Source organism: Arvicanthis niloticus, chromosome 22 (genome assembly GCF_011762505.2).
Source record: "Arvicanthis niloticus isolate mArvNil1 chromosome 22, mArvNil1.pat.X, whole genome shotgun sequence".
Classification (NCBI taxonomy): Eukaryota; Metazoa; Chordata; class Mammalia; order Rodentia; family Muridae; genus Arvicanthis; species Arvicanthis niloticus.
Window position 1 is genome coordinate 17358904 of NC_133429.1, and position 26673 is coordinate 17385576.

At 40.9% G+C, this 26673-nt stretch overlaps 1 protein-coding gene across 1 annotated transcript in view; it reads left to right on the top strand.

The window, feature by feature from the left end:
* Positions 1-26673, top strand: part of Ntn4 (netrin 4) — a 108091-nt gene that overhangs the window by 64780 nt on the left and 16638 nt on the right. Inside the window, exons 4-5 of the mRNA XM_076920013.1 lie at positions 7865-7991; positions 10971-11159. Of these exons, the coding sequence (XP_076776128.1) occupies positions 7865-7991; positions 10971-11159 (316 nt within the window). The remainder of the gene's footprint in view (positions 1-7864; positions 7992-10970; positions 11160-26673) is intronic.

Below are 26673 nucleotides of genomic sequence, written 5' to 3' on the forward strand. Positions count from 1 at the left end.
TGTCCTAGAATTAGCTCTGTAGATCAGGCCGGCTTCAAACTCACGTAAAGGCATGTGGAGCCCATGTTTTAAGTGCACAGATAGAAAGGTTTTGTGTGTAACCAAGGAGATTTTAAGCTCGTCTCCGCTTGACACTTACTTGTAGCAGGTATGGGACGATATAGCTAATCTTCCTGTATTCCCTTATCTTCAACTTCCTGGCTTCACCACAAATCCAGGATAACTCTGTCCTGAAATACTCTGCTCATGTGTCTGTGTGTGTGTGTGTGTGTGTGTGTGTGTGTGTGTGTGTGTGTGTATGTGTGTGTGCGCACGTGCGTTCTCACGTGTGGTATACATGCATGCACATATGCACACCTAAATACAGGCACATGCATGCAACAGTACAAATGTGGTGGTCAGAGGACAACTTATAGACGTTGGTTCTCTCATTCCACCACATGGGTTTCAGAGATAAGATTCAGGTCATAGCCTTGGCAGGCAGCATCCTCTGAGCCATTTCACCAGCCCCTGAATGCTCTTGAAGGGCAAACTGGCTTGGGAAACACCAACATCATTTAGGGATCACGCTGAACAGGCTTGGGCAAAGTGGATCCCTCAAAATCTCCGCTCTAGGTCTTACAAACAAATTGTTCGGGGGTTAGGTGGGAGTTCTGCACTCAGACTACTAGAATTCAAGTCATTGTACCACCTTTTGAGGCTTTGACACTTGGGCAAGTTATTTAAGCCCTCTGGGTCTCAGTTTAATCAGTTCTAAAACTAGGCAGTACCTATTATCCCTGCCTTCTAATAAGGTTTTTGTGTGAACCAAGTTAATTAATATTCATACGGCGCCTAGAATGACGTATGGCGTGTTGTGCAGGCTGTGCAATATAATCACTACTTTTGCTGGTATTTGTCGTCATCCCACGGCAGATCCATGTTGCAGTATGACCCTCGGAGACACTCGGGGTGTGCACCGACACAGCCTTCACAGAAAGTACCCAAATAACTGTATGGATCTCGTGCCCACTTCACAATAGCTAACTTCAGCCTTCTAAGCAGTTTCAAACAAATGGCTATGGTCCTCGCTACCCTGCTCAACATACATCAACTGAAGGAAAAAAAAAAAGTGCATCTTTTCTGATAACCCAGTAACTAGACTCTAGTTACTGGAAACTCAAAGAAACAGAAGCCACTCTTCCCTGCAAGAGTTTATAATCAAGTGGAGAGAGATAGGCATTCAGTTCCCACACTAAGCATGAACCGCTTAGCACTTCCTTCAGAAATTTGCTGGTTCATTCATGCTCTCCCCCAAATGTCAGTCAAGGACTGGTCTTGGCAAATTAGTGAAGTAGGCAAAGTCTGTCCTTGGCTTCTTTCCTCTCTGCTTAAGACATTCCTTTCTGTTTCTCCAGGAAGTCCGTTCTTCCCCCAAGCAACTCCGTCTGCGCTTGTTGGATTAGGAGCAGATAGTTATAATCTCTGATGATGGAGTTTTCAATAACTCTTTAAGGTGTATTTTTGTTAAGAGTGCTCCTAAACTCTGACACGTCACTAGGGCTGGAAGACTGAATCTCTGTGAGACACATCTCAGCGTTCAGGCGAGATGGAAAGAACGGTCTTTAAATACGAACCAGCTTTTGTCCTGGGTTTGTTCTCTCTCTCTCTCTCTCTCTCTCTCTCTCTCTCTCTCTCTCTCTCTCTCTCTCTCTCTCTCTCTCCCCCTATCTGCACAGCCCATGATTTCTGATACAAGCTGTTGTCACTAGTGTTCCGGTGCAGACCAAAGAATAAACCGCACAGCTGTTTGTTTCCCTTGCCTTCTTCCTGTCTGTGTTATTAGCCACGGATTGGGACTCCCTTCAACCTCTCTTATGTTCATTAGGACAAAATGTTTCAGGCTCCCTTTCCACCACACTCATTATGAGCTTCCTTCTTCACCACAGAACTCTTACTTCTGTCGAATTAAAACATGCAGTCCTCTAACTGGAAAGGGCACATTTTATTTTTGAATGGAAAGACGTGTTTTCTTGCTTTCTATTCCTGGGTTGTGGTATAGCATTGCTACGCATGTTCTTGCCCCATGTAAAAAGAGCAGGTTTCAACAGGCCAGCCTGTTACTAGAGCTCATCTCTTTCCATGCACTAGAAGCTCGTTCTTTTAGAAGCTAATCCTTTTCTTTAAGAGGGATATGCCCTCTCCTTGGAAATGAATCGGGTTTTCTTCCCGTTTGGTCTTAAAAAGCCACACAGCATCTTTCCTCTCTCTAGGTAATTCGTTAGAGCTGAACAGAGGCCCATTAAATAGCGCAGCCACTATTAAAGGTGCACTCTTCTTGGCTCATAGAATCTTTTCTTTTCACACGTGTTTTTTTTTTTTAATTTAAAGTTTTAATGATGGTATGAAACAATATTCATATTCTACTCGTATTCAAAGCTGAATGGTGATGATAAAATCATGCATATATATATGTATATTTACACACACACAAACACACACACACACACATATATATATATCATGGACAAGAAAATTACTTTACTTTTTAAATTAAGGAATTTACTAATATGAAATTATAAAACATGTTTCTCATTGACTTATACTATTGTTCTCTATAGAATCTGAACAAAAGACTCAAAAGTGGTTGTACTTTTCTTTTTTCTCAGAAGGCAGTGGGAAGCCAATTTTGTCAAACATTCCCCAAAGACCTTAGCATGAGTCCCTCAGAACAGTAGCCCTCTTGATATTGTGAAAGTCCATGCAGAATATCATCACTAGACAACAAAGTGCATGGCTACTAGGAAGAAATAAGAGTCTAAGGTGGCTTGAGCTGTCCCTGAGCCACGGGAAGGAAGCAGATAGAAAAAAACAAGAACAGAGAAATAACAGTGACCAGAACTTACTGTAAGTCATAGCCAACAGACAAGTGGAGTCCATCTTCAGAGACTGTTACTGTTCATTCATTTCTTTATCTGTGCTGCATAGGACAAGAAATAAGACGCTCATGGCTCTTCTGGGTTTCATACCAGGAGTTTCTGACATTGGTGATTGGGCATCAGAATCCTCTGATAGCTCAGAAAGGATTATCGCTTGTGTCTGGCTGCCTACAGTTGAACAACATCCAGAGTATGAAGAAGCAGGCTTTGATAGCACATTACTTTTTTTTTTAAGGCCCCCTAAGGTTTTTAAAGATCATTGAAGACAGTCCTTCATTTAATATTAAAATATTCTATAATATCTTTGAACTGCAGAGATGACTTAGTAGCTAAAAGCATATACCGCCTGAGCAGAGGACCCAAATTTGGTTCTCAACACTCATTTGGAGGTTCACAACTGCCTGTTACCCCAGTTTCATGGGATGTGGTGCCCACTTCTAAAGTCTGCAGATACCAGAGCTCACAGGTATGCATAGACACACAGATATATACATAATTAAACGTGAATTCGACCTTTTGTTTAAATCTACATTTCAAAATCGACATACAGATGAGTGGTTGTGCAATCACACGTGTTGGCTACTGTCTGTGACCAGATTCCCACCACCTCGCGCCACGCCCAGTGTCCTCAATCACATGATACATGACTTCTGAAAGCCAAAAGGAACCAATAAAAAGAAACCTTATTATCCTAGGTCTGTGCTCTGACACTGGATCTGAAAGGCAATCAATTGTGCTTCATTTTTGGCCTCACCGAAATTCTTATGTGTGCAGCTTCAAATATGAAGAGATGTTTTCCTTTTCTTTGTCTGTTTTGTTTGGTTTTGTTTTGGGGGTGGTTTGGGGATTTCTTTCTTTCTTTCTTTTTCTTTCTGATTTTTGAGACAGGTTTGTGTGTGTGTGTGTGTGTGTGTGTGTGTGTGTGTGTGTAGCCTTGGCTGTCCTAGAACTCACTCTGTAGTCCAAACTAGACTCCAGCTCACAGAGATCCTCCTGCCTCTGCCTCCCAAATATTAGAATTAAAGGCGTGTGCCACCACTGTCACCTGGCCATCTATCTGGTTTTAATATACAATTACTGTAGCAAAACTGCACGGCTCATAATGAGCACACTGGTCCAGTCAATCCTCTAGTGACTTGTTTTAAGTTTGCACAGGTACCTTCCTATAAGGAATGTGCTAAAAATGAGTAGAAAATGGGTTAATATTAGTGGTAAAAAAGAATTGCATGTAATTATAAAAACCTTTGCAGGGCAGTGGTTGTGCACACCTTCAATCTTAGCACTCAGGAAGCAGAGGTAGGTGGATATCTGAGTCAGAGGCCAGCCTGGTCTACAGAGTAATTTCCAGACTATCCAGGGCTATACAGAGAAACAATATCTTTAAAAGGAAAAAAAAAAAAAAAACCCAACTTTGGTCATTGAAAGAGAAAAGTGTTCTTAGCATTAACAGAGGAGTTTGTGAAACCTCTAAAACATTCAGAATACCTTCTGGATAATTAGAAGTTGTGCTTTGCGGTCAATATGCACTCCCTGTTTGTCAATTAGACAGCAGACAGCACTGTCAGATGCAATCTTCCTTACATAGCTCCATTTCCTTACTCTTTACCTAGTTCGTGTTTATGGACCAAATAGGAGTTCTGTTTAACTTATTACTGAAGTTTCCCTTCTGCTGTTTGTCCTTCGAGGAAGACCTGGTTCTCCTAGCGCATTTTTCACGGGTATCAAATAGTGGGTGATCTTTCAAGCTTGAACAGCAATCGTTGTACCGCTGAGGAAGGGTTTCTTGTCTCGAACTGTCTGGGTAATGATTTACAGCTATTTTTGGTAATTCTCAAAATGACAACTCCTTGAATTTTTCTAGGTGCAGAAAAAATTTGCTGGTCTAGCATCCTCAGGCCCTGGGAGGTCCATCTCAGTTCTTGGCAGAAAGGAATGCCCCGGATGAAACAGACCTGTCGATATGATCCTGTGATACATGTGAATGTTTGATGAGGTTACCCCCCGAATGTCTGTGACCTGCTGAGGCCTAGAATTAGTGAGACAAGATAACCTATGAGTTGGGAGAATTTATGTATAGGCTTTGGACCTTCTAAAACTAAACTTGATAAGCAGAACTCTTGGCAATAGTTGAGTTCCCGTAAAGAGAACTAACAGTACCATTCAATATCGCCTTCACATAACCCTTGATAAATGGATGCTGGAAGAATTTGAGAAGATATGAACGAGGAACAAAAAAAATAATTACCATTTAAAATTAAAGTACAAGTCATGTCACTGGGTGTCGAGAGACATAAGCTGGGGTAAGAAACAATAAAAGAGGAAGGGAAAGAAAAGTATACTACTAAGCAAGAGGAAGAAAGCAGAAAGAAGGCACCTGCAGTCTTGTGTGTGCACAGGTACATGTGTGTGTGCACACAGTCATAATTAAAGATAAATTAAATAATAATAATTAGTAATAAATAATAATTAACAAATAATTAAAATGTGAAGAAAAGAAAGTGTAGTTAATATGCTTTTCACTTATTTCTTTGCTTAAAAATCTTTAATGTGTCTGCATCATCTGCAGGATAAACCCCAGACTCATCGAGCTGACGTTTGGTGAATGCCAGGCTCATTCTAGACCAAGCCTAGCTCTCGAGTGCATGCTCTGGGTTATTTATTTACTGTTCTTTGCTTGTCCCTTTGCAATCTCATCATCTTATCTTCCATCCATGATGAAAATCCTGTGTGGCCTTCCAGACCCAGCCTCAAGGACCACACCTGCCCACAAATTCCCTGACATCTTGAGGTTTTTTGTTGTTGTTTTGGTTTTGATTTTGGGGGTGTTTTGTTTTGTTGTTTTCTTGGCCTGGAAAGCTTCCTCTTTTCAGCTTGTTAGAAATTCATCCCACCAGGCCCCCCTGCCTTTCATAATGCCTTCCACAACTGTCAAACCTATGATCAATTCTAAGCCATTGAATTCCAGCGTTTCCCTTCTTCTACATGTGTGCTGTCTTGCCTGTCATTGGTCTTTGCTCCAATCACACCGTATCTTGTCCTTTATAAAAAATTATTTTTATTTTTAATTACAACTGTGCGCACACACACATGTACCCGTGCACACACAAGACTGCAGGTGCCTACAAAAGCCAGGGGTATTGGATTCCCCTGGAGCTGAAGTCACTTCAGGCAGTTGTGAGCTCCCTGATATGGTTGTTGGGAATCAAACGAACATGGGTCCTCTTAAAGAGTAAGATGTGCTCTTAAACACGATGCCAACTCTCCAACCATCCAGACCCTTTTTTCTTAAATGTTTATAGGTGTTTTGACGGAGCCATCTCTCCAGCAACAACCAATTCCTCATCCTTTCTTAAAGAAAAGAAATGTTACGGCCGGAGAAATGGTTCTTCACTTAAAAGTGCTTTTGGTTTTTCCAGAGGACCCTAGTTCAGTCCCCAGCACCCAGGTCAGGAAGCTCACAATAGCCTGTAACTTCAGATCTAGACATCCAACTCCCTGTTCTGGCTCCTGAAGGCACGTAAACACAGGTGACATGCAGTCACATACACACATAAGTAAAAATAAATAAATAGAAAGAGGGTGTTCTGGGTACCAAACTCAGTGTAGCACAGTGATTGGCCACCCTAAATGGTTAACAAATGTTCACTGACTGATTGACATGATTTATTACCTTTATGACAAATCACTTTAAATACTGTTTTTCAAGAAAAACCTGCAGATTCATATTTATAAACCCCCATTCAGAGTTGCTTCACAAAGTTGCATATCTGTGGCCACTGTATCAGTTTCCAGAGATGCATTTTGTTACTGGGCTCCATGGTGATTCTTCCTAGGTGGTACTTGATGATCCAAAGAGTTTTTTAATGTTATCAATGGAATAAAGCCAAAAATATTTTCTTAAGAATTTTGCTAAAGCTTTTTTTATTTTCTGCGAAACACACTATTTTAGATAATAACCCTCAAGAATTCAGTTGTGGGGACAAAAGAAAAACGCACTAATTGTGACAAAATGTATTCAAAGTTGAAGCAATATATTTTGGTCCTTTAATTAATTAAACTACTAGGATATATATTTAAGAGAAATAAAGAGTTATACAAATTCTTAGCTACAGGGCTATTCATGGTAACACTGGAAATATCAATAGTTTGTAATATCAAACCTTTGTAATAAGAAAGTACACAAAGTCGGGCAGTGGTGGTGCATGCCTTTAATCCCAGCACTTGGGAGGCAGAGGCAGGCGGATTTCTGAGTTCAAGGCCAGCCTGGTCTACAGAGTGAGTTCTAGGACAGCCAGGACTACACAGAGAAACTCTGTCTCAAAAAAAAAAAAAAAAAAAAAACAAAACAAAAAAAGAAGAAGAAAGTGCACAAATAAACTGTTTATCCTACAAGAGTCTATTATACACAAGAATATTTTAAAAGGTACATAGATATTCTTTTTTTTGGGGGGGGGGGGTAGAGTGCTAAGGATTGAACCCAAGGGTCTTGTACATGCTAGGTAATACTCTCCCACTTAGCTACATATTCCTAATATATTATGCAGAAAAGTTCTTTCACTGCTTTTGAAGGCACTAGAAACATATTTTTTTCAAATTTTGATATCAATCATTTTTGAAGATTTCAAGTTTCTAAATTTTCTATGGTAACAATGCATTACTTTGTGCTAAGAATGTCTTAAGGATATTAAAATTAACTTAAATATCTAGGCAATATTGCAGAATTTCTCATTAGGCCCATATATTGTGTAGTCAAGAAAAAGTATTGTTTCTTCCTTTGAATTAATCACAAGACAGACTAAAAGTATTTTTCCGCACATTAGCTAACTTCTTCAAAAAGTGAACTAGTGTCTTACAGATAAATGGGTACGAAGAAGTTAAAGGGAGGATTTCTTTCTCCCTTAGTGCTATTATCCTTGCTCACGGCTTTTACTTAATGTTGTCTGTAGGTCCACGGGAAGTGTATGTGCAAACACAATACAGCAGGCAGCCACTGCCAGCACTGTGCACCACTGTACAACGACCGGCCCTGGGAGGCAGCGGATGGCAGAACAGGGGCTCCTAACGAATGCAGAAGTAAGTCACAACATCCACTCCTCAAAGCCTTCTTTGTAGAGTAAACTTATCTTTGAATTCCTTGTTATCTCTTGAAACTCAATATAAAGTGGAGGATGACAGAAGCTATATACAAACATAGCCAGTATCACTGCCCAGTGTGACTCCAACCATTGGAAACAATCTGCAGAGCTGCCAATTGGTCTGGGCAGCCAAGAATGTACTGTCTATTTGCTTGGATACTCTGTGGGACCTAAGTGCTACCCTGGAGAACATAACACGCTACAAACATGAGTGGACACAAGAGTAACTAAAGATTACAGTGTGTGACTACTCTCGTGGCTGTGATGATGAGAATCATGAAAATAGCTCTTTAAACTCAGCTCCCAGAACAACCCAGAAGAGCAAAAGATGTTAATCCTGTTTTAGAAATCAGGAAACCGAGGCTCGGTAAGATTAAGTATCTTGCCAGAGTTAGTAATGAAGGGATGAAGACTTGCCCCCATGTCTTCAGGGTCCTATTAGAAACTTTCCCTCATGGTATTACAGTCTCCTTTCACGGAGGGATCAGACCCGAAATTAAACCAGGAAGTCAAGAACGGAATTGCTTGACTAGGACTAATTTGGGATTTGCATTTGGGGATTAGATACAGGAGGACAGGACATGGAAAAAGAGAACCGTTTCTCTAATTGCAATTTAAAACATTGAGAGGCTGGTCCAGCTGCAGTGCATTCTCGTCCAAGTGGTCGGATGTTCTGAGAAACACACACATGCTCACATCCCAAGTCTGTTTTATGAAGACGTCTAAATCTTGTGTCTGCTCATGTCTGTATCACATCGGGGTCTCGAGGAGAGCATTTAGATCCCACAAAGTATGCAAGTGAATAGCACGTTCCTGCCTCCTCCGTCCTATTGGCAGCTCTGCAAACTGTTTGTACCGTGAGTACAGTTCGGAGAAATCTCTTCCCAAACACAATCTGGAATCATAACAAATTTGTCTCTAAGAAATATGAAGGATTTCCTCTAAGCACAAATAACAAATTACCTTATGCCTTTTAAAGGCATGGAGCCTGGGAAAATATCATAACACATCAAGGAAACAATGAAAAAAATTGCAGTAGCTTTTTCAAATACAGTTGACTTCTGGGGATGTCTGGATTCTTATTCTAAATTACTCATCAAGAGAATCTAAAGAATTTCTCCTAAATTCCTAGAGTGCCATTCTGGTCCTTTCCATGGAAACCTACTGCATAACTAAATACACATAGACACAGAGACATGTCACTTGGTGCTAAAGACTGTTACACTTAGAGATGTCATTGAGAAATCATTACATCTTCTATAAGTGGCAGCTTCAATACCAGACTTGCTTATATCTGTCAAAGTGACAACAGCTGAGAAATGTTACTTCAGAGAAGATGACTTAAACAAGGCCTAATGGCTCAAGCCTGTAACCTCAGTTACTTGAAAAGGCTGAGGCAGGAGAATCCTAAGATCAAAGGCTGCCGGGACCTATAAATTGAGTTCTAGGATAGACTGGGTAAGGCTACTGAGACCCATCTCAAAATAAAAAGTAAAAAGGTGGGCCTATAATATGACTCAACGTGTAAAGGTGTTTCCTACAAGTTAACCTCTGACCTCTAAATTTATTCAGTAACATGTACATGCACATGCACACACACATGCATATATGGACACACCACTTGCCTAGCATGTGTGAACCCCTAGATTCCATCTCAGCACCACAAGAGAGAGAGAGATCCTTGGGCTCTGTCTACTGTCCACCAGATTTTTCTTTCCAGGCTCCTGGGTAAGCATAAATTATGGCTTATATCTTCAGTATACATTTTTATTTTCAAATAATGCCAAGAGTCTTAGATTTTCCTCACCAAGGCAAGAGACCCCACTGATCGGAGCAGGAATTGGAAAGGTCAGGTGTCACGATCCAAGAGGAAACCTGGTAAGCTCTCAAATATCTTTCCAAAATAAATGCCAACCGCAGAATCCAACCATAGTAACCAGAATATCTCTGTAACCAGAATATCTTTGACGTTCATTTTGATAATTATTTTAGTTTCTTTTACTGTCGCTGTGATAAAACACTCTAACGAAAGCCACGTAAGGAGTTTACTCCGGTGTTAGTTCACAGGTCGAGTCCATCACGGCAATGAAGTCACGTACAGGAACTTGAAGCATCCAGAACCAGGAAATAGGAAGAGGAGACAGCATGCTAGTACTCTACCCATTCTCTCCATTTTGTGGAGTCCAGACTCCCTGACTCAGGAATGATCTGGTCCACAACTATGACAGGTCCTCCCACAGCAATTACCTTATGAATATTTCCACAGGCATGCTGAGGCCAGTTTCCCAGGTGATCTAGACTGCCCAGTTAATAATACCCACCTTCACAATGACCTTCGTGTATATACGAACATTTTAAAATATCAATATATAATGAAAAGTAAGTCTAGAGAAGAAGTGTAAAATAAAAGAGGTACCTTGAACAGGGGAAAGAAGATAGTTCTTTTTTGGTTTATTGTTTGTTTGATTTGGGGGTTTTAGGTTTTGGGTTGTTATTGGTTTGCTTGTTTCATTTGTTTTGTTTGTTTGTTTGTTTGTTTGTCTGGTTGGTTGATTTTTGTTTTTTTGAGATAGGGTTTCTCTGTATAGCCCTGGCTGTCTTGGAACTCACTCTGTAGACCAGGCTGGCCTCAAACTCAAGAGATCTACCTACCTCTGCCTCCCGAGTACTGGGATTAAAGCTGTGTGCCTCCACCGCCACCACTGCCCCTGCTGCACCCCACTGCCGCCTTTACCACCACCCAGATGATGGTTCCTAATATATCCCTTTTTTGTATTGTTTTTATTATTGTGCTATATACTCTTGAATAAATAAATAACATTTAAATTTAACGCCGACTTCATCCTATTCTGCCGTCTTGACCATTAGAGAACCCGCTGCAGTGTTTTATGTCCCTCCTATGCTGTTTTATTGCCAGGCTGCAAGTGCAATGGGCACGCAGACGCCTGTCACTTCGACATTAACGCGTGGGAAGCATCAGGGAATCGCAGCGGTGGTGTCTGCGACAACTGTCAGCACAACACTGAGGGTCAGCACTGTCAGCGCTGTAAACCAGGTTTCTACCGCGATCTCAGGAGACCCTTCTCTGCCCCTGATGCTTGCAAAGGTAAGCACACTCACGGTGCCTAAGGCGATTTGTGCAAACAAACCTTACCATCCTTCTCTTTGCTGGCCTGAGGGGGAAAGGTTATGAGATATCAGCTAATTTCTTATCGATACATGCCAAGAATTCTCGATCTGTTCAGTCAAAATAGCCCAAATATTCATGAAAGGAATCTCCAGTCTTGCTCCTGATAAAGAAGTTTCCTTAGCGCCACAAGAAAACAAGGCTGATGGGGGGGGGGGGGGGGGCGGATAAAGAGTACACAAGAATAGGAAATATGCTGACAAAATAGAATGGTCATTTACCTTGAACCCCTGAAAATCCCTGGGTTCTCACGCCATTGCGAACGCGCTGCAGTCGGCACTGCGCAAACCTATTTCATCGCAAATTCAGGGCATAACAATTTTATGCTATTTCTTAAAACACTGAATGCACAGGCTAGGTTCTGCCCCTCTGTTGGCATGGCTCCCGGAAGTTTCTTAAAGAGAGAATAGAATTGTTTAAAAGGTCTGCCTCCTGTGTGTGGCATTGCTCAGGGCGGGTGTGGTGTGATGTGGGCACACGGAGCCAACGAATCGTCTGGTAGGATAAGGGACTTAAACTACATTGGAATCTTCATGCATCGCGACTAGAAAGTATTATACAAGAGAAACCACTCATCTATCAAAGGCAGAGGCTCAGGTTCTGGCTTAAAATCAGTGATTGAATGGGAATACTACAATAGGTAATGAACACATTGGGACACCACCACCCCTTTCTTTTTTTAAGGAAAAAACAAATCGCTCTTTAAAAATGCATATTTTGAACTTCTGGGAAACTGTGAAATCTCATGAAGTTTTAATGGGTTTCTTGTTGCCAGCTTTGTCTCTTAAGTGGGGGAGGGAGGAACTACACAGCTCACCTTGTCTATCAAATGCCAAATCTCGACTTGCCTCAGAGTATTTCACTTATACATGCCAATTTGCCCCAGACCCTTGTGTGTATTCAGAGTCTCATTTTAACAGGTTTCTGTGTGAGATAGTGAGTAGTCAGCACATATAGTAAAACACCAAGAAATGGAAACTGGAATTGTAACTGCTGTTCATAAGCTAGAAAATAGGAAATAATATCTAGGGTTTCTGTTCGATTTAAAAAATGCCTATGCCAAAAATATTTGCACCTGGGGCTGCAGAGATGGCTCAGTGGTTAAGAGCACTAGCTGCTCTTCTAGAGGTCCTGGGTTTGGTTCCCAGCACTGACTAGCCACTCATAGTAGCTAACAACCATCTGTAACTCCAATTTCAGAGGATCTGATGCCCTCTTCTGTCTTCTGTGGGTACTACACACATGTGGTACATACACACGCAGGCAAAACAAAATAAATAAATCTCTTTTTAAAAATAATTGTATCTTTGAAGTCCACAGTAGTTTTGGGACTAAAACAAAGAATTCTTATCTCTATGTGCCTACTAAAAGAAGTATATACAAAATCACTTCAATTTGGAAAATGTTGAATTCTACCCCGTTCCCCATAGCCTCAGGCCACTAGTACAAATTCTCAAAGATCAAAATGTATTACCCAGCAGATAAAAGAGAGGAGAAAAAAGAATTTGTCACTAATCACCTAGATAGCTCTTCTAGGAAATCAGGCAACATTCTCTAGTATGTGTAACATCTACTTCAAATATGGTATTAGTCAGTGTACCTAATATGTTCAATTATTTGTCACTCATTCATTCATTCATTCATTCACTCATTCATTCATTCAGTGACTATCTATTGAGAACCTATTATGTACTGGGAGCTTAGGAAGCATCAGGAAACAAAACAGAAGTCCTTGCTTTGGGGGAGCATGGATTCTTGTAGGGGAGACAAGCAGAAAACATAAATGATAAATACGTAATGTGGGAGAATGCAATAAGTGCTGACCTTGTCATAATAGGAAAAATAAGCCATGGCTGGTCGGATGAAGAGTGGGAAGAGGAGGGGCGAAACGCCATATTGGTTAGGACAGAAAGGGAGCCTGGCTCTTGTGTCTAGGTAGGTAAGATGAGCCAAGATTCGAAGACAATGAGAAAAGTGGCTAAATATTTGACTGAGTGCAGAATGTTCTAGGGAGAAGGAATCCCCGTGTGTCCTCTGCAGCTATGAACTGTGGTGATAAAGCCGATGACACACAAGATCTATTGTGTTTGTGATGTACAGACTCATGGGAGGTATCCTGATAGAGAATCACTACACTTAGATGCCTTCTCTCCATCACTGTCTGCTTCACTTTAATGGAATGTAGTATCAAGAACACAGGTTGAGGGATGGAGAGACAGCTCAGAGGTTAAGAGCACTGACTGCTCTTCCAGAGGTCCTGAGTTTCATTCCCAGCAGCCACATGGTGGCTCACAACCACCTGTAATGGGACTTGATGCCCTACCTCTTCTGGTGTCTCTGAAGACAGCGATAGTGTACTCATATACACAAAATAAATAAATCTTTAAGAAAGAAAGAGAGAGAGAGAGAGAGAGAGAGAGAGAGAGAGAGAGAGAGAGAGAGAAAACAGGTTGACTAAAAGGAAAAAAATCCAGACTATTTCCTTGTGTGGCTCCATCAACATGACTTTACTCAGAATAACAATTTTGATATATTTGTTCTGAGTTTACCAAGGCAAAACAACAACCTGCCCTCTGTGTGTGGTCCTGAGACCTAATCTCATTGGCATCATCTACTGTGTGCTACTTAAGAAATGCAGAACCCCGGATCCCAACCCAGCAAAGTAAAAAATGTACTTTAACAAGGCCTCATCTGACTTAGAGGTTGAGAGGGTTGCAAGATGCTGCTTTCCCATAAAGGTTAAAAGTGTTCAAGGACTCTCTACGGCTAAATTGCTTAAATGAGCTAGTGAAACTGTCTACAAGAGACTGTATACAAGACTTTGCTTGAAGACATTTAGTGTCCCCTTTGCCAGTCACTGTGGTAATTGCCAGGTTTGTAAGATGCCAGGGTCTTCCTAGAAAGGCCTTACCTACTCAATGGGGAGAAATTTACAGTGACAAGTTACATCAGGACACTGAGGTGGCAGTGATGTACTAGCCCTGGCTGACACCCAGGGAGTGCTCAGGACTCTGTTCACTCTCCAAAGGGCCGAGCATGAACCAGCTCACTGAATGTTTTCAAAAGTGCTTTCCATAAGCACCACTGTGGTCTCTGGGTTGTGAGAGGAAAGATGCGTTCCCTGCATGCCTCGGAGAGAGGGTGGGGAGAGAATGAGCAGAGTATGAGAAAGACTTCCTCAGGAGATCCCCTGTGGTATTTCTTCATGGACTTTTTTTCCCCCTCTGAAACTATTCTCCTGCTTTGTAATTCAGTGAGTACCCTTGGCTTTGGATGGATTGTCTAAGAAATGAAGCAACATGATGCTTGTAGCAGCTTCCATACATTTAGTAGGATAGTCACCTGGTCACCTCAATGCAAATAGAATGACATTTAATCCTGGAAATCAGTGTTCAGGTTGGCTAACTTCCTGCCCAATAACCAAGGATTTGTTGGCCCCATTAAGGTTCGAGCTGTTTTCATGCCCCTCACTCTCCTGGTGAGCTAAATGCAACAGGGTCTTATCTGCACCCTTTAGTTGATCCACCAACTTAATTTGTTGGGCATAGATCCATCAAACCTGAATAAACATGGCCCTGCACCGAATCTGACAGTCAATATATTAATTCCTGTGAGCAATTAAATCATCTGTTTTCACTTCCTCTTTATTTCAACCTTAAGGCAGAGTCTACTGTGGGACTGACTCTGTCCACCACACTTTTCCAGGCCAAGAAATCACTTCTGGGGATTCCTAAGATGTTGTTTGTTTATTTAAGACAAGTGGAGATCATTGAGACTGAATTTATTTACACAAGTAAGGAAAAGAAGTGTTTTTCAAGGACAGTGCATTTAAGGTCTATAAACACAGGGGAAAATGTGAGTCTCCTAGCTGCATTTAGGGCTAAGAACAGAAACAGGCTCAAACTAAGTGGTTGCTAAGGGGAGAGAAGAAGGGAGAGTTCTCCCTCTTCTATGGACCGAGCTACTCTGAGCAATACTGTGCTTCCAAAGGAGCATAGTCCCTTTCAAAGAGACCTCTTTGAAACCTCTGGACTCTTAGGTGACTATAACCCCTGTTGGTCTGGCTATGGCAGGTGTACTAAAAATGGGAGAGTAACCCATGTAGCACCCAGTGGTGTACTTCAGTGTATTTCAGTGGAATGGGGGAAGAGTCCTAACCTGTAGCATTTTGCAGCGTCTATGGTTTTAATATTTCCACTTTAGCTGGTTTCAAGCTACCAGATTTAAGGATGGGAGATACTGAAGACAGAGCTTAGAGACTCACATGCTCAGCAAGCACAGGACTCCTGAGCCGCATACTCAGCCCCCAGTGTTTTTTGTTAGGAAATCAAATAGACTGTAAGTGGGATGTTTCCATCCTTTGCACACATTCTAGAAACCTTCACCGACCACCAGGTACAAGCACCGTTCTCTGTGGTCAGAGGCTGGATGTGGGTCAGGATGTCAGCTTCGGCTGATCTCCTGACTCTGAAAGCCCAATAGGGAAGTGATCCAGAAACGGATACTTCTGTACAAGCATCATTGGTGATTCTGATCTAACCTTTCCAGCTCCTGGCTGGGCTCTAAAGACCACTGCTTACGTCAGACCTAGCTCTGGGGCCAGCAGCCTTCACTTCTCCCTTAGGATGAAAGAGTCGGAGCTAACAACCACCTGTAATGTAATCTCCTCACTGAGTTAGCTGTACCTCCTGTAGAAAACCTGCAGTTTTTGTCTCCCAAGAAAGATGTTTAGCATAGGACCTGGTTTTGGCCAAGAAAATCTGTCCAAGAAAAGAAGTTCCAAGATGTCCATTTTCTGTGTAACCATTTCAGAATAATTATCTGGAAATTCCAATTGCCGAACCTTTTATTCATAGGCTATAGATGTTGTGTGCACTCATGTCTGTGTGGTTTATGATAAACCTAGCTTACCACCACGCGGGCATTGCCTTTTGTTCTATACTGGCCTGTTTTGGAACAGTACAGTGTTGAACTACTGTAGGGATATTATTGCGCTGGCACTGAGGTAATTCTTGAATCCAGTTCCTCCCAGAGTTTCTCCTTCCCCGATCTCATCTTTTCAACACGAAAGGATTTATTGAGTGTTATGTGGGTGGGAATTTGACTGGGCATGGACTATTGACAGCCGTCTTATGATGCTTCTGTACACATTTTCCTCGCTTTCGTAGAGCATGTGTAAAACAGATGTTTGAACACAGGCCTTGCAGAACAAAGTTAGCTCTTCTTAGGACACACCCAGTTAGATCCTCTATAATAGCTTTTTTTTTTTTTTTTTTTTAATGTCAAGAAACTCACTTCTAACTATGGCGTAGTCTTTCTCAATATGGAAAGCAAAGCAGCAGCCAGAAAACAATATAGAATATCAAAGTAGCAACCTCTAGGATGGTTGGCATACCCTTCCTTCATCCCAAGGGGCCAGAATAAATGCAGCCTTTTAGGAGCAAGTGAATAAAAATAAACTTGTTCTCTCGGCTCCGACCCCTAAACCAAGTGTTTACTAAGATACTATCTGGTTCCTTAGTTACAGTTACCTACACCAGAGAGTCCGTCATCCAAACAGGCCCCCCCACTCCTCCTAGCTTCCTCCCACACTCTTCCTCCTGCCTTAGGCCAAAAGAACTCAATGCACAGAAGAAATGTGTGTGCCTTGGGTGGGTGGCCATTTTCAGTCCTTCAGAGTCTATACACACAGCCTGTTCATATGATAAAGCCTACATATTTCTCTTCACTAGGATCTCTGTCAACCATTTCATTTCCTGCTCTTGTATACTGAGTCTTTCCTGTCCATTTGCTTACAGGTAAAAATTTTAAATTAATGAACTCCAGAATGCCTTACCATTACCATAAAACACAGTTAGGAACCGGAGACATCTCAGTTTTCAACTCTTGAGCCTATGTCCAGGGCACTGCTTCTCAGGTGCCAGAAAAGTCTCCTGGGACAGTAACCCTCTGGTGGACTCTTCCTTTCCAAGGACAATTTGGCAAAGCCATATAAGTTCATTTTATGGCGCACGAACAACACAAGTGTCTCTGTTTTATTCTGGAAGCAAGTTCAGATGATTCCAATGTAGAATCAATATGAAGTAACTATTTTTGAAAAGCAAACTTTAAAGAGAACCAACAGCGTGGCAACTTTTTATTTTTAATCCAAAAAGTAAAACCAGAGTGGTAAGAAAATGAAAGAAATGGGGAAAAATCAATATAGCATAATATAGTAACCGTACTATAGTAATTCTTTTAAAAGATTAAGTATTAACGTATTAACATTTATATTCTCCCTATAAGAACCATGACAAACTGATGAATAAAAGTCAGTTAAGACTGGGTGTGGTAGCACACACCTTAATTCCAGTACTGAGAGGCAGAAGCAGAAAGATCTTGAGTTCAAAGCCAGTCTGGGCTGCATGGGGAGAGCTTGTCTCAAATAATGATAATAATAATAATAATAATAATAATAATAATAATAATAATAATAATAAAACCTGAAGATTTAGGTCAGTAGTAGAATATTTGCCTTGGGGTTCAACTCCCAGCATACACACATACACACACACTCACATGAATATATGTACCTATTCACACACACATATACGCACACATGTACACACACATGCACACACACACAATCAACTTGGAAAGCAATAGATGTTAATAAACTCTCTGCAGTGTCTCTTAAAATGAAAGTAAAGTTCATTGAATAAGTAAATAAGATACCATCTTACACTTGATGAAGACGATAAACATTAAGTAAGCAAAGTCTATCCATATCAAAATCTTCAGAAAATCTGGACAAAATTAGAGGGAAGGAAATGGGGTAGTGTCGAATGACTGCCATGGGTAGGCACTGTGCAGGGCAGTGGCAAAGGCTACTTACACAGCAACCATAGGCTAAGTAAGCACTGTCAGCGCCACTTTACAGATCAGGACACCAGACTTAACCTGATCACACATTTATCCAGGTTCATCCAGTTGGTCAGCAGCAATCCTGGGCTTTGGGCTCAGGTTAGTCTGACTGCAAAGACCTACATGAAATCAATGAACTACAAAATTCTCAGGAATTCTACTCTACACCATGAGCTATTTGAAAACAAATTATATAGTTACAGTTATAGTTATTAAATATATGTAACAATGTATATTATTAAAACAAATATATAATTATATAGTTATAAATTTATATATCCATTATTATATATATATATATATATATATATATATATATATATATATATATTAGAGACAAGAGTTGTTGTAAAGGATTTTTTTCAAAGTCTAGCATTTGGTGTTGCATAGTGCTCTGCTTCCTAATAAAGAGCCAGGTAAAATCTGAATCTGAAGAACTGCCGTCCTCCTAAGTCTGTGCTTCTCGGCCTTCCTAACGCTGAGACCCTTGAAGACAGTTTCTCATGTTGTGGTGACCCCCCCCCCCCATAAAATTACTTTCCTTGCTACCCCATAACTGTAATTTTGCTACTGCTATAAATCATAATGTAAATATATGATATACAGGTGACCCCTGTTAAAGGGTCCCTCCACCCTCCAAAGAAGTCGAGGCCCACAGGTTGAAAACCACTGTCCTAAGGCTCTTACTACAAAAAAAACCAAACCAAAACAAAACAAAACAAAACAGAAGTGTCGAGAGTTCCAGACAGGCCAAAAGAAACAAACAGGAGGAGAAAGGCAGGAATGAACCTATGTAAGTGTGAGCAAGGGTGAATGTATTTAGAATAACCAGAGAGGAGACGGAAAGTTTCTATAGATACCCAAAAAGGGTAGAAGAATGCAGAGTGACAATCTTGAGACAAGTTATTGCCCCTACAACAAAGAGGAATAATTAGAGATAATTACATGCAAGAAAAAGGAATTTCAGATTGATGAATGTGGGGAAAATTGCTTCCAGTGAAAGGCGTTATTTGAAGTGGAGAATGTCTCCTGCAGAGTTGTAATATTTTTTTTTTATCACAAATAATAAATACCAGAACTGAACTAAGTGAAGCATTAACTGTCAGAAAGAGCTGTGCCCACGAGGTTCAGCATACTGGACTGTGCTTTGGCCATGTAAGTTTTCTACGGGCTTGTTGTGGGTCTCATTTGCTTTATCTTTCTGTTTGTAGTATCTCTGCATTATATGCAATAGTGCTAGGAAACTATTAAAGCCTATAAAAGAAGTAGTGTGGTCCTTTGGGGGCTTCACCAAAACAGAAAACCATTCCATGCTTACAGAGAGGTTCATTCATTCATTCATTCATTCAACAAAGTCTGAGCTGCCAAAGTAAGTTGGCTACAGACCTAGGCTTTAATAGATATCATTCTTACCTTCTTAGCCTCACACTGTTCTATAGAGATGACTGTGAGGCAGTGAGAGACTACTAAGGACCAAAGACTACCAGTCATTAACAAATACTAGATAACACCATTGTCTTAGTCAGAGTGTCTATTGCTTCAATGAAACACCATGACCAAGAAGCAAATTGAGGGGGAAAGGGTTTATTCAGCTTACACTTCCATATTGCTGTTCATCACCAAAGGAAGTCAGGACTGCAACTCACACAGGGCAGGAACCTGGAGGCAGGAGCTGATGCATAGCGCAGGGAGGAGTGCTGCTTACTGGCTTGCTTCTCCTGGCTTACTCAGCCTGCTTTCTTATAGAACCCAGGCCCACCAGCTCAGGGATGGCACCACCCACAATAGGCTGGGTCCTCCCCGCCCCCACCCCTGATCACTAATTGAGAAAATGCCTTACAGTTGGATCTCATGAAGGCATTTCCTCAAGTGAGGCTCTTTACTCTGTGATAACTCCAGCTTGTGTCAAGTTGACACACAAAACCAGCCCGTACAACCATTCATTTCAAAAATCCAACATAGGGGCTGGGGAGATGGCCCAGCAATGAAGAGTGCTGGAACTCTTCCAGGGAACCAAAGTTTGCTTCCTTACCTACTACCAACATGGCTGCTCACAACCACTTGGAATTCCAGCTTCAGGAGATCTGATACACTCTTCTGGCCCCTGTGGGCAACTACACATATAGCACTCACATGTGCATGCTCGCGCGCATATATATAATTAAAATGTATAATTAAAAGCTGTGAAAGTATTAGGAAGGAAAATAAATGCCATGACAAATTATATAGCCCAGACTCATCATATCCACTCAGAGGAAAGCTCTCTCAAGGAAAAGGGTTTGCTAGAGACGGCCCCACTCCTGTCAAGGTGACTGGCTAGCTGGTGAGTAGACTGGGAATACAGGAAGGTAAGCAGGTGGTATTTCTTTTCAAAGCATGATCCGGACAATAATAATAACTGTGGTGTATGACAGAGTCAAATTCTTCAGAGTCAAGCAACGGACATAAAATCATATCTGGAAGTTTTCCAGATATTGAATTTAAATTAAATCCATCCATATATTCGGAAGTATTTTCTCTGGTTTAAAAAGTCACAAACTGAGACTATAGACTTGTTTTCTTTCTTTCTTTCTTTCTTTTTTTTTTTTTTTAAACCATGTAAGACCTCTTAAGATATCTCCAGGAATAAATAGAAACTGGCATGGTTACAATTGGTAAACAGGAAAAAAAATGACACACACACACACACACAAACACACACATACACACACACACAAACCAAATGCATCGGCCACCATCACAGTTTAAAAATAAAGGCCATGACATCAATATTTATTTACATTATACATTTAAAGTTTTACCAAAGGCAGATAGGAAATATACTAAATTACCTTCCATATACTGTCTAAGACATTGAATAAAAGCATATCTTATGTGTGATGGATTTTCCTATGCCACGTGGGACAGCTAACTCAGGAGAGAGTAAATTTCAGTAAATTAAAGGCAAATGTTAATTTGGATTACTTACTAAACTTCTTCCAGCATGGTTTGGTTTGAAAACAGTACGTCTGCCGTGTATATTGAATATTATAGGTAGCTGTCAACTAAAGGAAATATATTTGTCATTTCAGGGATCATTAGGAAAACGTTCCTAAGGTGCCTTTCACAGGGTGAGAGATTCATTTACCTTATTTTTTAGTTTCATAGCTGTTCGTCCGCTAGCAGAACTGCTTGTTTTTGTAGCTGCTCCGCTACTATCAAAGGGATGGAAGGAGTAAGCAGCAGCCCTCAGAAAGATGGGAGGCGCCTTTCATCTACTGTTTAACTTCCCACTTAATACATTAGTAACGTCTTATACTATCACCTCTCTGCTTGGAACCGCGTCCCAAAATTATGCCCCTTAAGTCCCCACCCCCTCTAAGAGCCTCAGCAGGCAGCTGCGAGCTACTGAAATGTCTTTAGCTATTAAAAAAAAAAAAAAAATCGCCATCAGAAGAAGTTGGGTAGGGCCTTGGCCTTTCCAGGAGAAAACAATGCTGGGAGCCTGGGAGGCGCTGTGCTGTGCTGAGGAGGGCGTGGTCACAGGGCCCCCAGCGAAAGGTCCCCAAGCAGCCACTTCTTTCCCAGCTGAGGGCCTTGAACTTTTGAGTGCCGTTTTTAGAAATGCTAAATCGGGAACAAATACGTTCAGGGTATTTTGCTCTCGGTGTATCTCTTGCCAGCAGAACAGCAAAAAATAAGGGAACTACCAGGTAACGCTAAAGAGCCCTGTGTGCCCTTTCTATGGCGAGCTTTATGTCAAGAATCAGTCTCAGTGGAGACACCCAAACAGGGGCTGCAGTTCCGCCAAAGGTGGGAATGGGGGCGAAAAGGTTGCCATGGTTCCCATAGACAACCTCACCTCACCACCGCCACCACCACCATCATCATCCAAAAAATAGGTGACCACAGGGTTCCTGGCTATTGTTACTGGCATTTGTATTCTTAAGTTCATGCAGCTGAGCAGCTTCCACTCCGCCCCGCATTTCATTACAGGCTCACTCTCTATAAGCAGGACCATAAATCTACCCTACTTTTTCCTCCTACTCTGATATACTGCGTGAGTGATAGGTTGATGTTTTCATCCAAGGAAAGGACCGTGTAACCAAAGAGGAACTTAATTCCAACCAAAGGTATGCTACAATGTTGCCACCACATTCCTCCCAAGGGCAAGGTAGAGAGGGTAACTAGAAAGACAGTTGGATTGTTTATCCCCTTAAAAAATATATCAATATGTATGTGCCACATGGTCGTTACTGTTTTTTCCCTCTGTATTCTCACACGCTGTGGACTAACTCGATCATAACACTCACTGCCTTGGGTCATTTCTTTCCTTTCGCTCAATATTTTCCCTCCTATCTCTGGTTCCTAGCAGTTCATGTTGACGTGAAAGTTCAGGAACACCCTGTCGAAAGTGTGAGTCAACAGGTGAGTTAGTGGATGGATGAGTGGGTGGATAGGTAGGTGAGTGGATGGATGGATGGATGGATGGATGGATGGATGGATGGATGGACAAATGGATGGATGAACGATGGTAGATAGTGAGCAAGCAGGTAGGCGATGGATAGACGGATGGATGGATGGACAGATGGATGGACAGATGGATGAATGGATGGATGGACGGATGAATGGCGGTAGATAGTGAACAAGCAGGTAGGTGGTGGATGGATGGAGGGTAGATGGATAGCAAGCAGGGAGGTAGATGAGTGGATGGATGTTGAGCACTTAAAATATACATTAGCTAGAAGATGATATCAGTTATTTATTGATTATTTGGCACCACAAATTTCTAACACATTGCTAAAAGCACACACTATCCTACCCACCTTCAAGCTGCCCTGTGAATTAAATATTGTTCATCTCACTGGTTGATGAGAATAACTGAGACTCAAGGAAATGGATTTTATAAAGGCTTATAAGGGAATAACCCTCACAGCCAGGATTTGAACCCATCCGATCTGACTCCTGAGTTTGTCCCTTAGCAACTTTATTATATTTTCTCTGTCTTGATTTCCATTTTTCTGAGAGATCTTATAGGCAAATTTCCAAATAGCTGTATTTATTGTCAGCTCCTGTAGCCAGAAAAAATGTTTAACTTTGGATGCACAAAGTTCTTTGAAAATGTGTCAATCCACTATTTCACCAACAGTTGTGCTTCCTGTTAGAAAATCCTCCAGAGAAACTCCATGTCCTACCTCTTTCCTGGAACGTTTTAAAGAGGCAATGCCCATATTAGATGTGTTGCTACATATACTATAGACAGAATTTGTATGTCGCTTAACAAAAATGGGGGTTGGGGATATAGCTCAGTGGTAGAGTTCTTGCCTAGCAAGTGTAAGGTCCTGGGTTCAATCCTCAGCTCTGGAAAAAAAAAAATCATCCTTCAAAAGGAACCTGTTATGGCATCTTCTGCTTAAACTTTTTGTACTACCGCTTTAGATTCTCTTCCAGTAGAGCACACCCCCAGTCAATAATGCACTACTAAAAATGAATCATTTGTATTATAAGAGTATTCTTTTTTTTTTAGTTTTATTTTTTTTTGTTTTTATTTTATTTTTATTTTATTTCTTTATTAGATTTATTTACACTTCAGATGCCATCCCCTTTCACCATTCCCCCCCCTTAGAAAACCCCTATCCCATGACCCCTTTTCCTTTTTGCATTTATACATTGTTTTAAAATAATGTTAATCATAAGCGTTGTAAGTTTGGTATTGTTCAATCAGAGGTGTAACCCACTGACCAACCTAGATATAACAACTATCTTTGACTGGTGGAGATACATGAATATCTGCCTCCCTGTCTCCCCCCTCTTTCTCTCTTTCATCACCTAGCTTCTCCTATCCTTCTTCTCCTCCTCTTCTTACTCCTTTTCTTCCTCTCAGTACTCCTCCTACACATCACCCTTCCTGTTAAAATGAAACTTTTCTCTCAAAATACAATTAGAGCATAATTATGCCAATCTGTACCAGTGAGGTACAAGATAGTCCTAATACCCCGTCCATCCTTTTGTTGACTAACCAGCACTATAAGAATATTCTTATGGCTCAGGGAACTGGTTCAGCTGCTAAAGATTCCTGCTGCCAAGCCCAATGGCCTAAATTAAATGCCTGGAACCCACTTAAATGTAGGAGGAAGAAAACAACTCCAGGAAGTTGTACACACCCACACGGCACACAGTGATAATAATAATTAGAAAATATTATGTAATCTTCACTATTGAAGTTCATGTCTAATGACAAACCGAAGTCAAGGACATGCACCATTCTGTCTGTCAAAAGTTCAATAGTCTCAGAAAGATAAATATAGCACTTCTTCATTTGTAGTTTCTAAATTTTATTTAGACACAAAATAAGCGTATATGTGCATATGGACTTTAAAGTAGACATGAAACTTCCCAGAGAAATAAAGAATTAATGGGGGGGGGGGAGGGGAGAAAAAGGGTCAGGATAAAGAGGGTTCTGGAGGGACAATGTGCTCTAAGTACATTATATACTTGTGTGATAATATATTTATGCAGCCCTGCAGCATACACTATGAATGTATAGTAACAAAAATGTAAAAAATAAAATAAACGCCTTGCATCATGGAAAAGCAAATGTTTGAGCTGAATTTAAAAAGAACAATCAGCCAGGCGGTGATGTTGCATGGCATTAATCCCAGCACTCCGGAGGCAGAGGCAGAAGGATGTCTATGAGTTCGAGGTCAGCCTGGTCTAGAGTGAGTTCGAAGACAGCCAGTGCTACACAGAGAAATCCTGTCCTGAAAAACTAAAATAAAAAAATGAGAAAAAGAAGAAAATAAAAGAGTAATCAGTATTAAATATATGCTAGGAACGCAGAACTGAATCATAACTGACAAACATCCTCTCCCCAGCCTACCAATCCTCCTAAACAGTAAGACAGAGAGAGAGAGAGAGAGAGAGAGAGAGAGAGAGAGAGAGAGAGAGAGAGAGATTCTGTGTGTCAAATACTGACAGCCGTCAATATGCAAGGCAAGCCCCCTCTTTGCAGTCTGAGAAGGCGCAGTGGAGGAGGCTGGGGCCTTCTGCCTGCAGCTAGTTCTGCATAGTTTCTCACTGGTATTTTTGTCTTGTTATTATGTAAAAAGTCACATTGACAGGAATCCATTAGCACACGTGATAGAATCACATTCTTCTCTGGCCATTCCTGACTTGTGTATCAGTTTTAAAACATAAGGTCCCACTGAGAGGTCAACTCCTAGACAGACTTTTCTTTTATTTTTTTTTCTTTTTCCACTTCTGAAAACGCTGTGAGTGGGGTCCCATGGGTGGGGGACCTACAGCATCTGTCTTTGGTCTCGATCTCCTGTGGCTGCTGTTAAGAACCAAAAAGATTTGAGCAAGCGACGCAGCAACTGTCAGTTTATTCATCTAGTTTTATGCTCCCATATATGGTTTTATTTAGTATAATGTCTGTGCTGTTTTGTACATGTTTTATCTTGGTGTCTTCATGTTCCATAGTATGTATACTTTCTACATTGGTTAGTTGAAAACAGGTAATAAAATCAGGTGACCAGTAAGATAGTTCACCAGGAAATGTGTTTGCAGGGCTAGCCCTGTGACCTCCATTTGATCTACATAAGGACAGAAGGAAAGAGTTGGCCACATAAAGTTATCCTCTGACCTCTACACATGTGCCATGACAGGCACACACCTTCACATCATAACAATACATACATCCTAGAACAGGAATCTTCAGGCGGGAATCTAAATCTTAAGCTAGAACAAGGAAGTAGGCTTCAGACATGAAAATGACTTTGGGCTAGGACAGGGAAGTAGGCTCAGATGTTTTGGTCATCCTGATAAGCCCTTAGAAACATTGATCATGGACCTTTGTTTATTGCCTTGCTTGTTCTTTGACTATTTGTATCTATTGTATTGCTAGTTCCTCAACCTAGAACTGACCTTAATACTTGCATGTACTTAAAATGGTATGAAAGGAAAGGGGAGGAGGGGGGATGGGATGGGGGTTTCTAGGGAGGGGAAATGGGGAAAGGGGATGACATCTAAAATGTAAATAAATAAAATATCCAATTAAAAAAGGGGAAGTGGAAGTTAGGCAAAGAGGGTATTCATATTATTGGTTTTGTTTCCCTAAACAAATACATCTGCTCTGATTGTGCACATAAATTACCTATTTATAACCAAAATGTCAACTGAGGTTATCTGGTTGGACCAATTAAAGACTCTTGATTGTTCTGTTGTTAATATATTTCCATATTAAAAAACACCAAAAGATACATACATACATACATACATACATCATATGTGCATACACATTGTACCCATACATACATACATTATCTGTATACAACCCAGTAATAAAGAGAAATAATCTTTAAGAACAAGTGGTAAATCAATAGTGATTTGATATCTTAAGAGAGAATTCTAGAAGATCTTCATAATCAATCAAACCTTTGGAAAACTTAGGAAGCTTAATAAAGACATAGCAATACATAACTGCATTCAACTCAAATGACATTATCATCACAAGAAACTCGGTGTTTTAAAGATTAAAATCTTTCCTGTA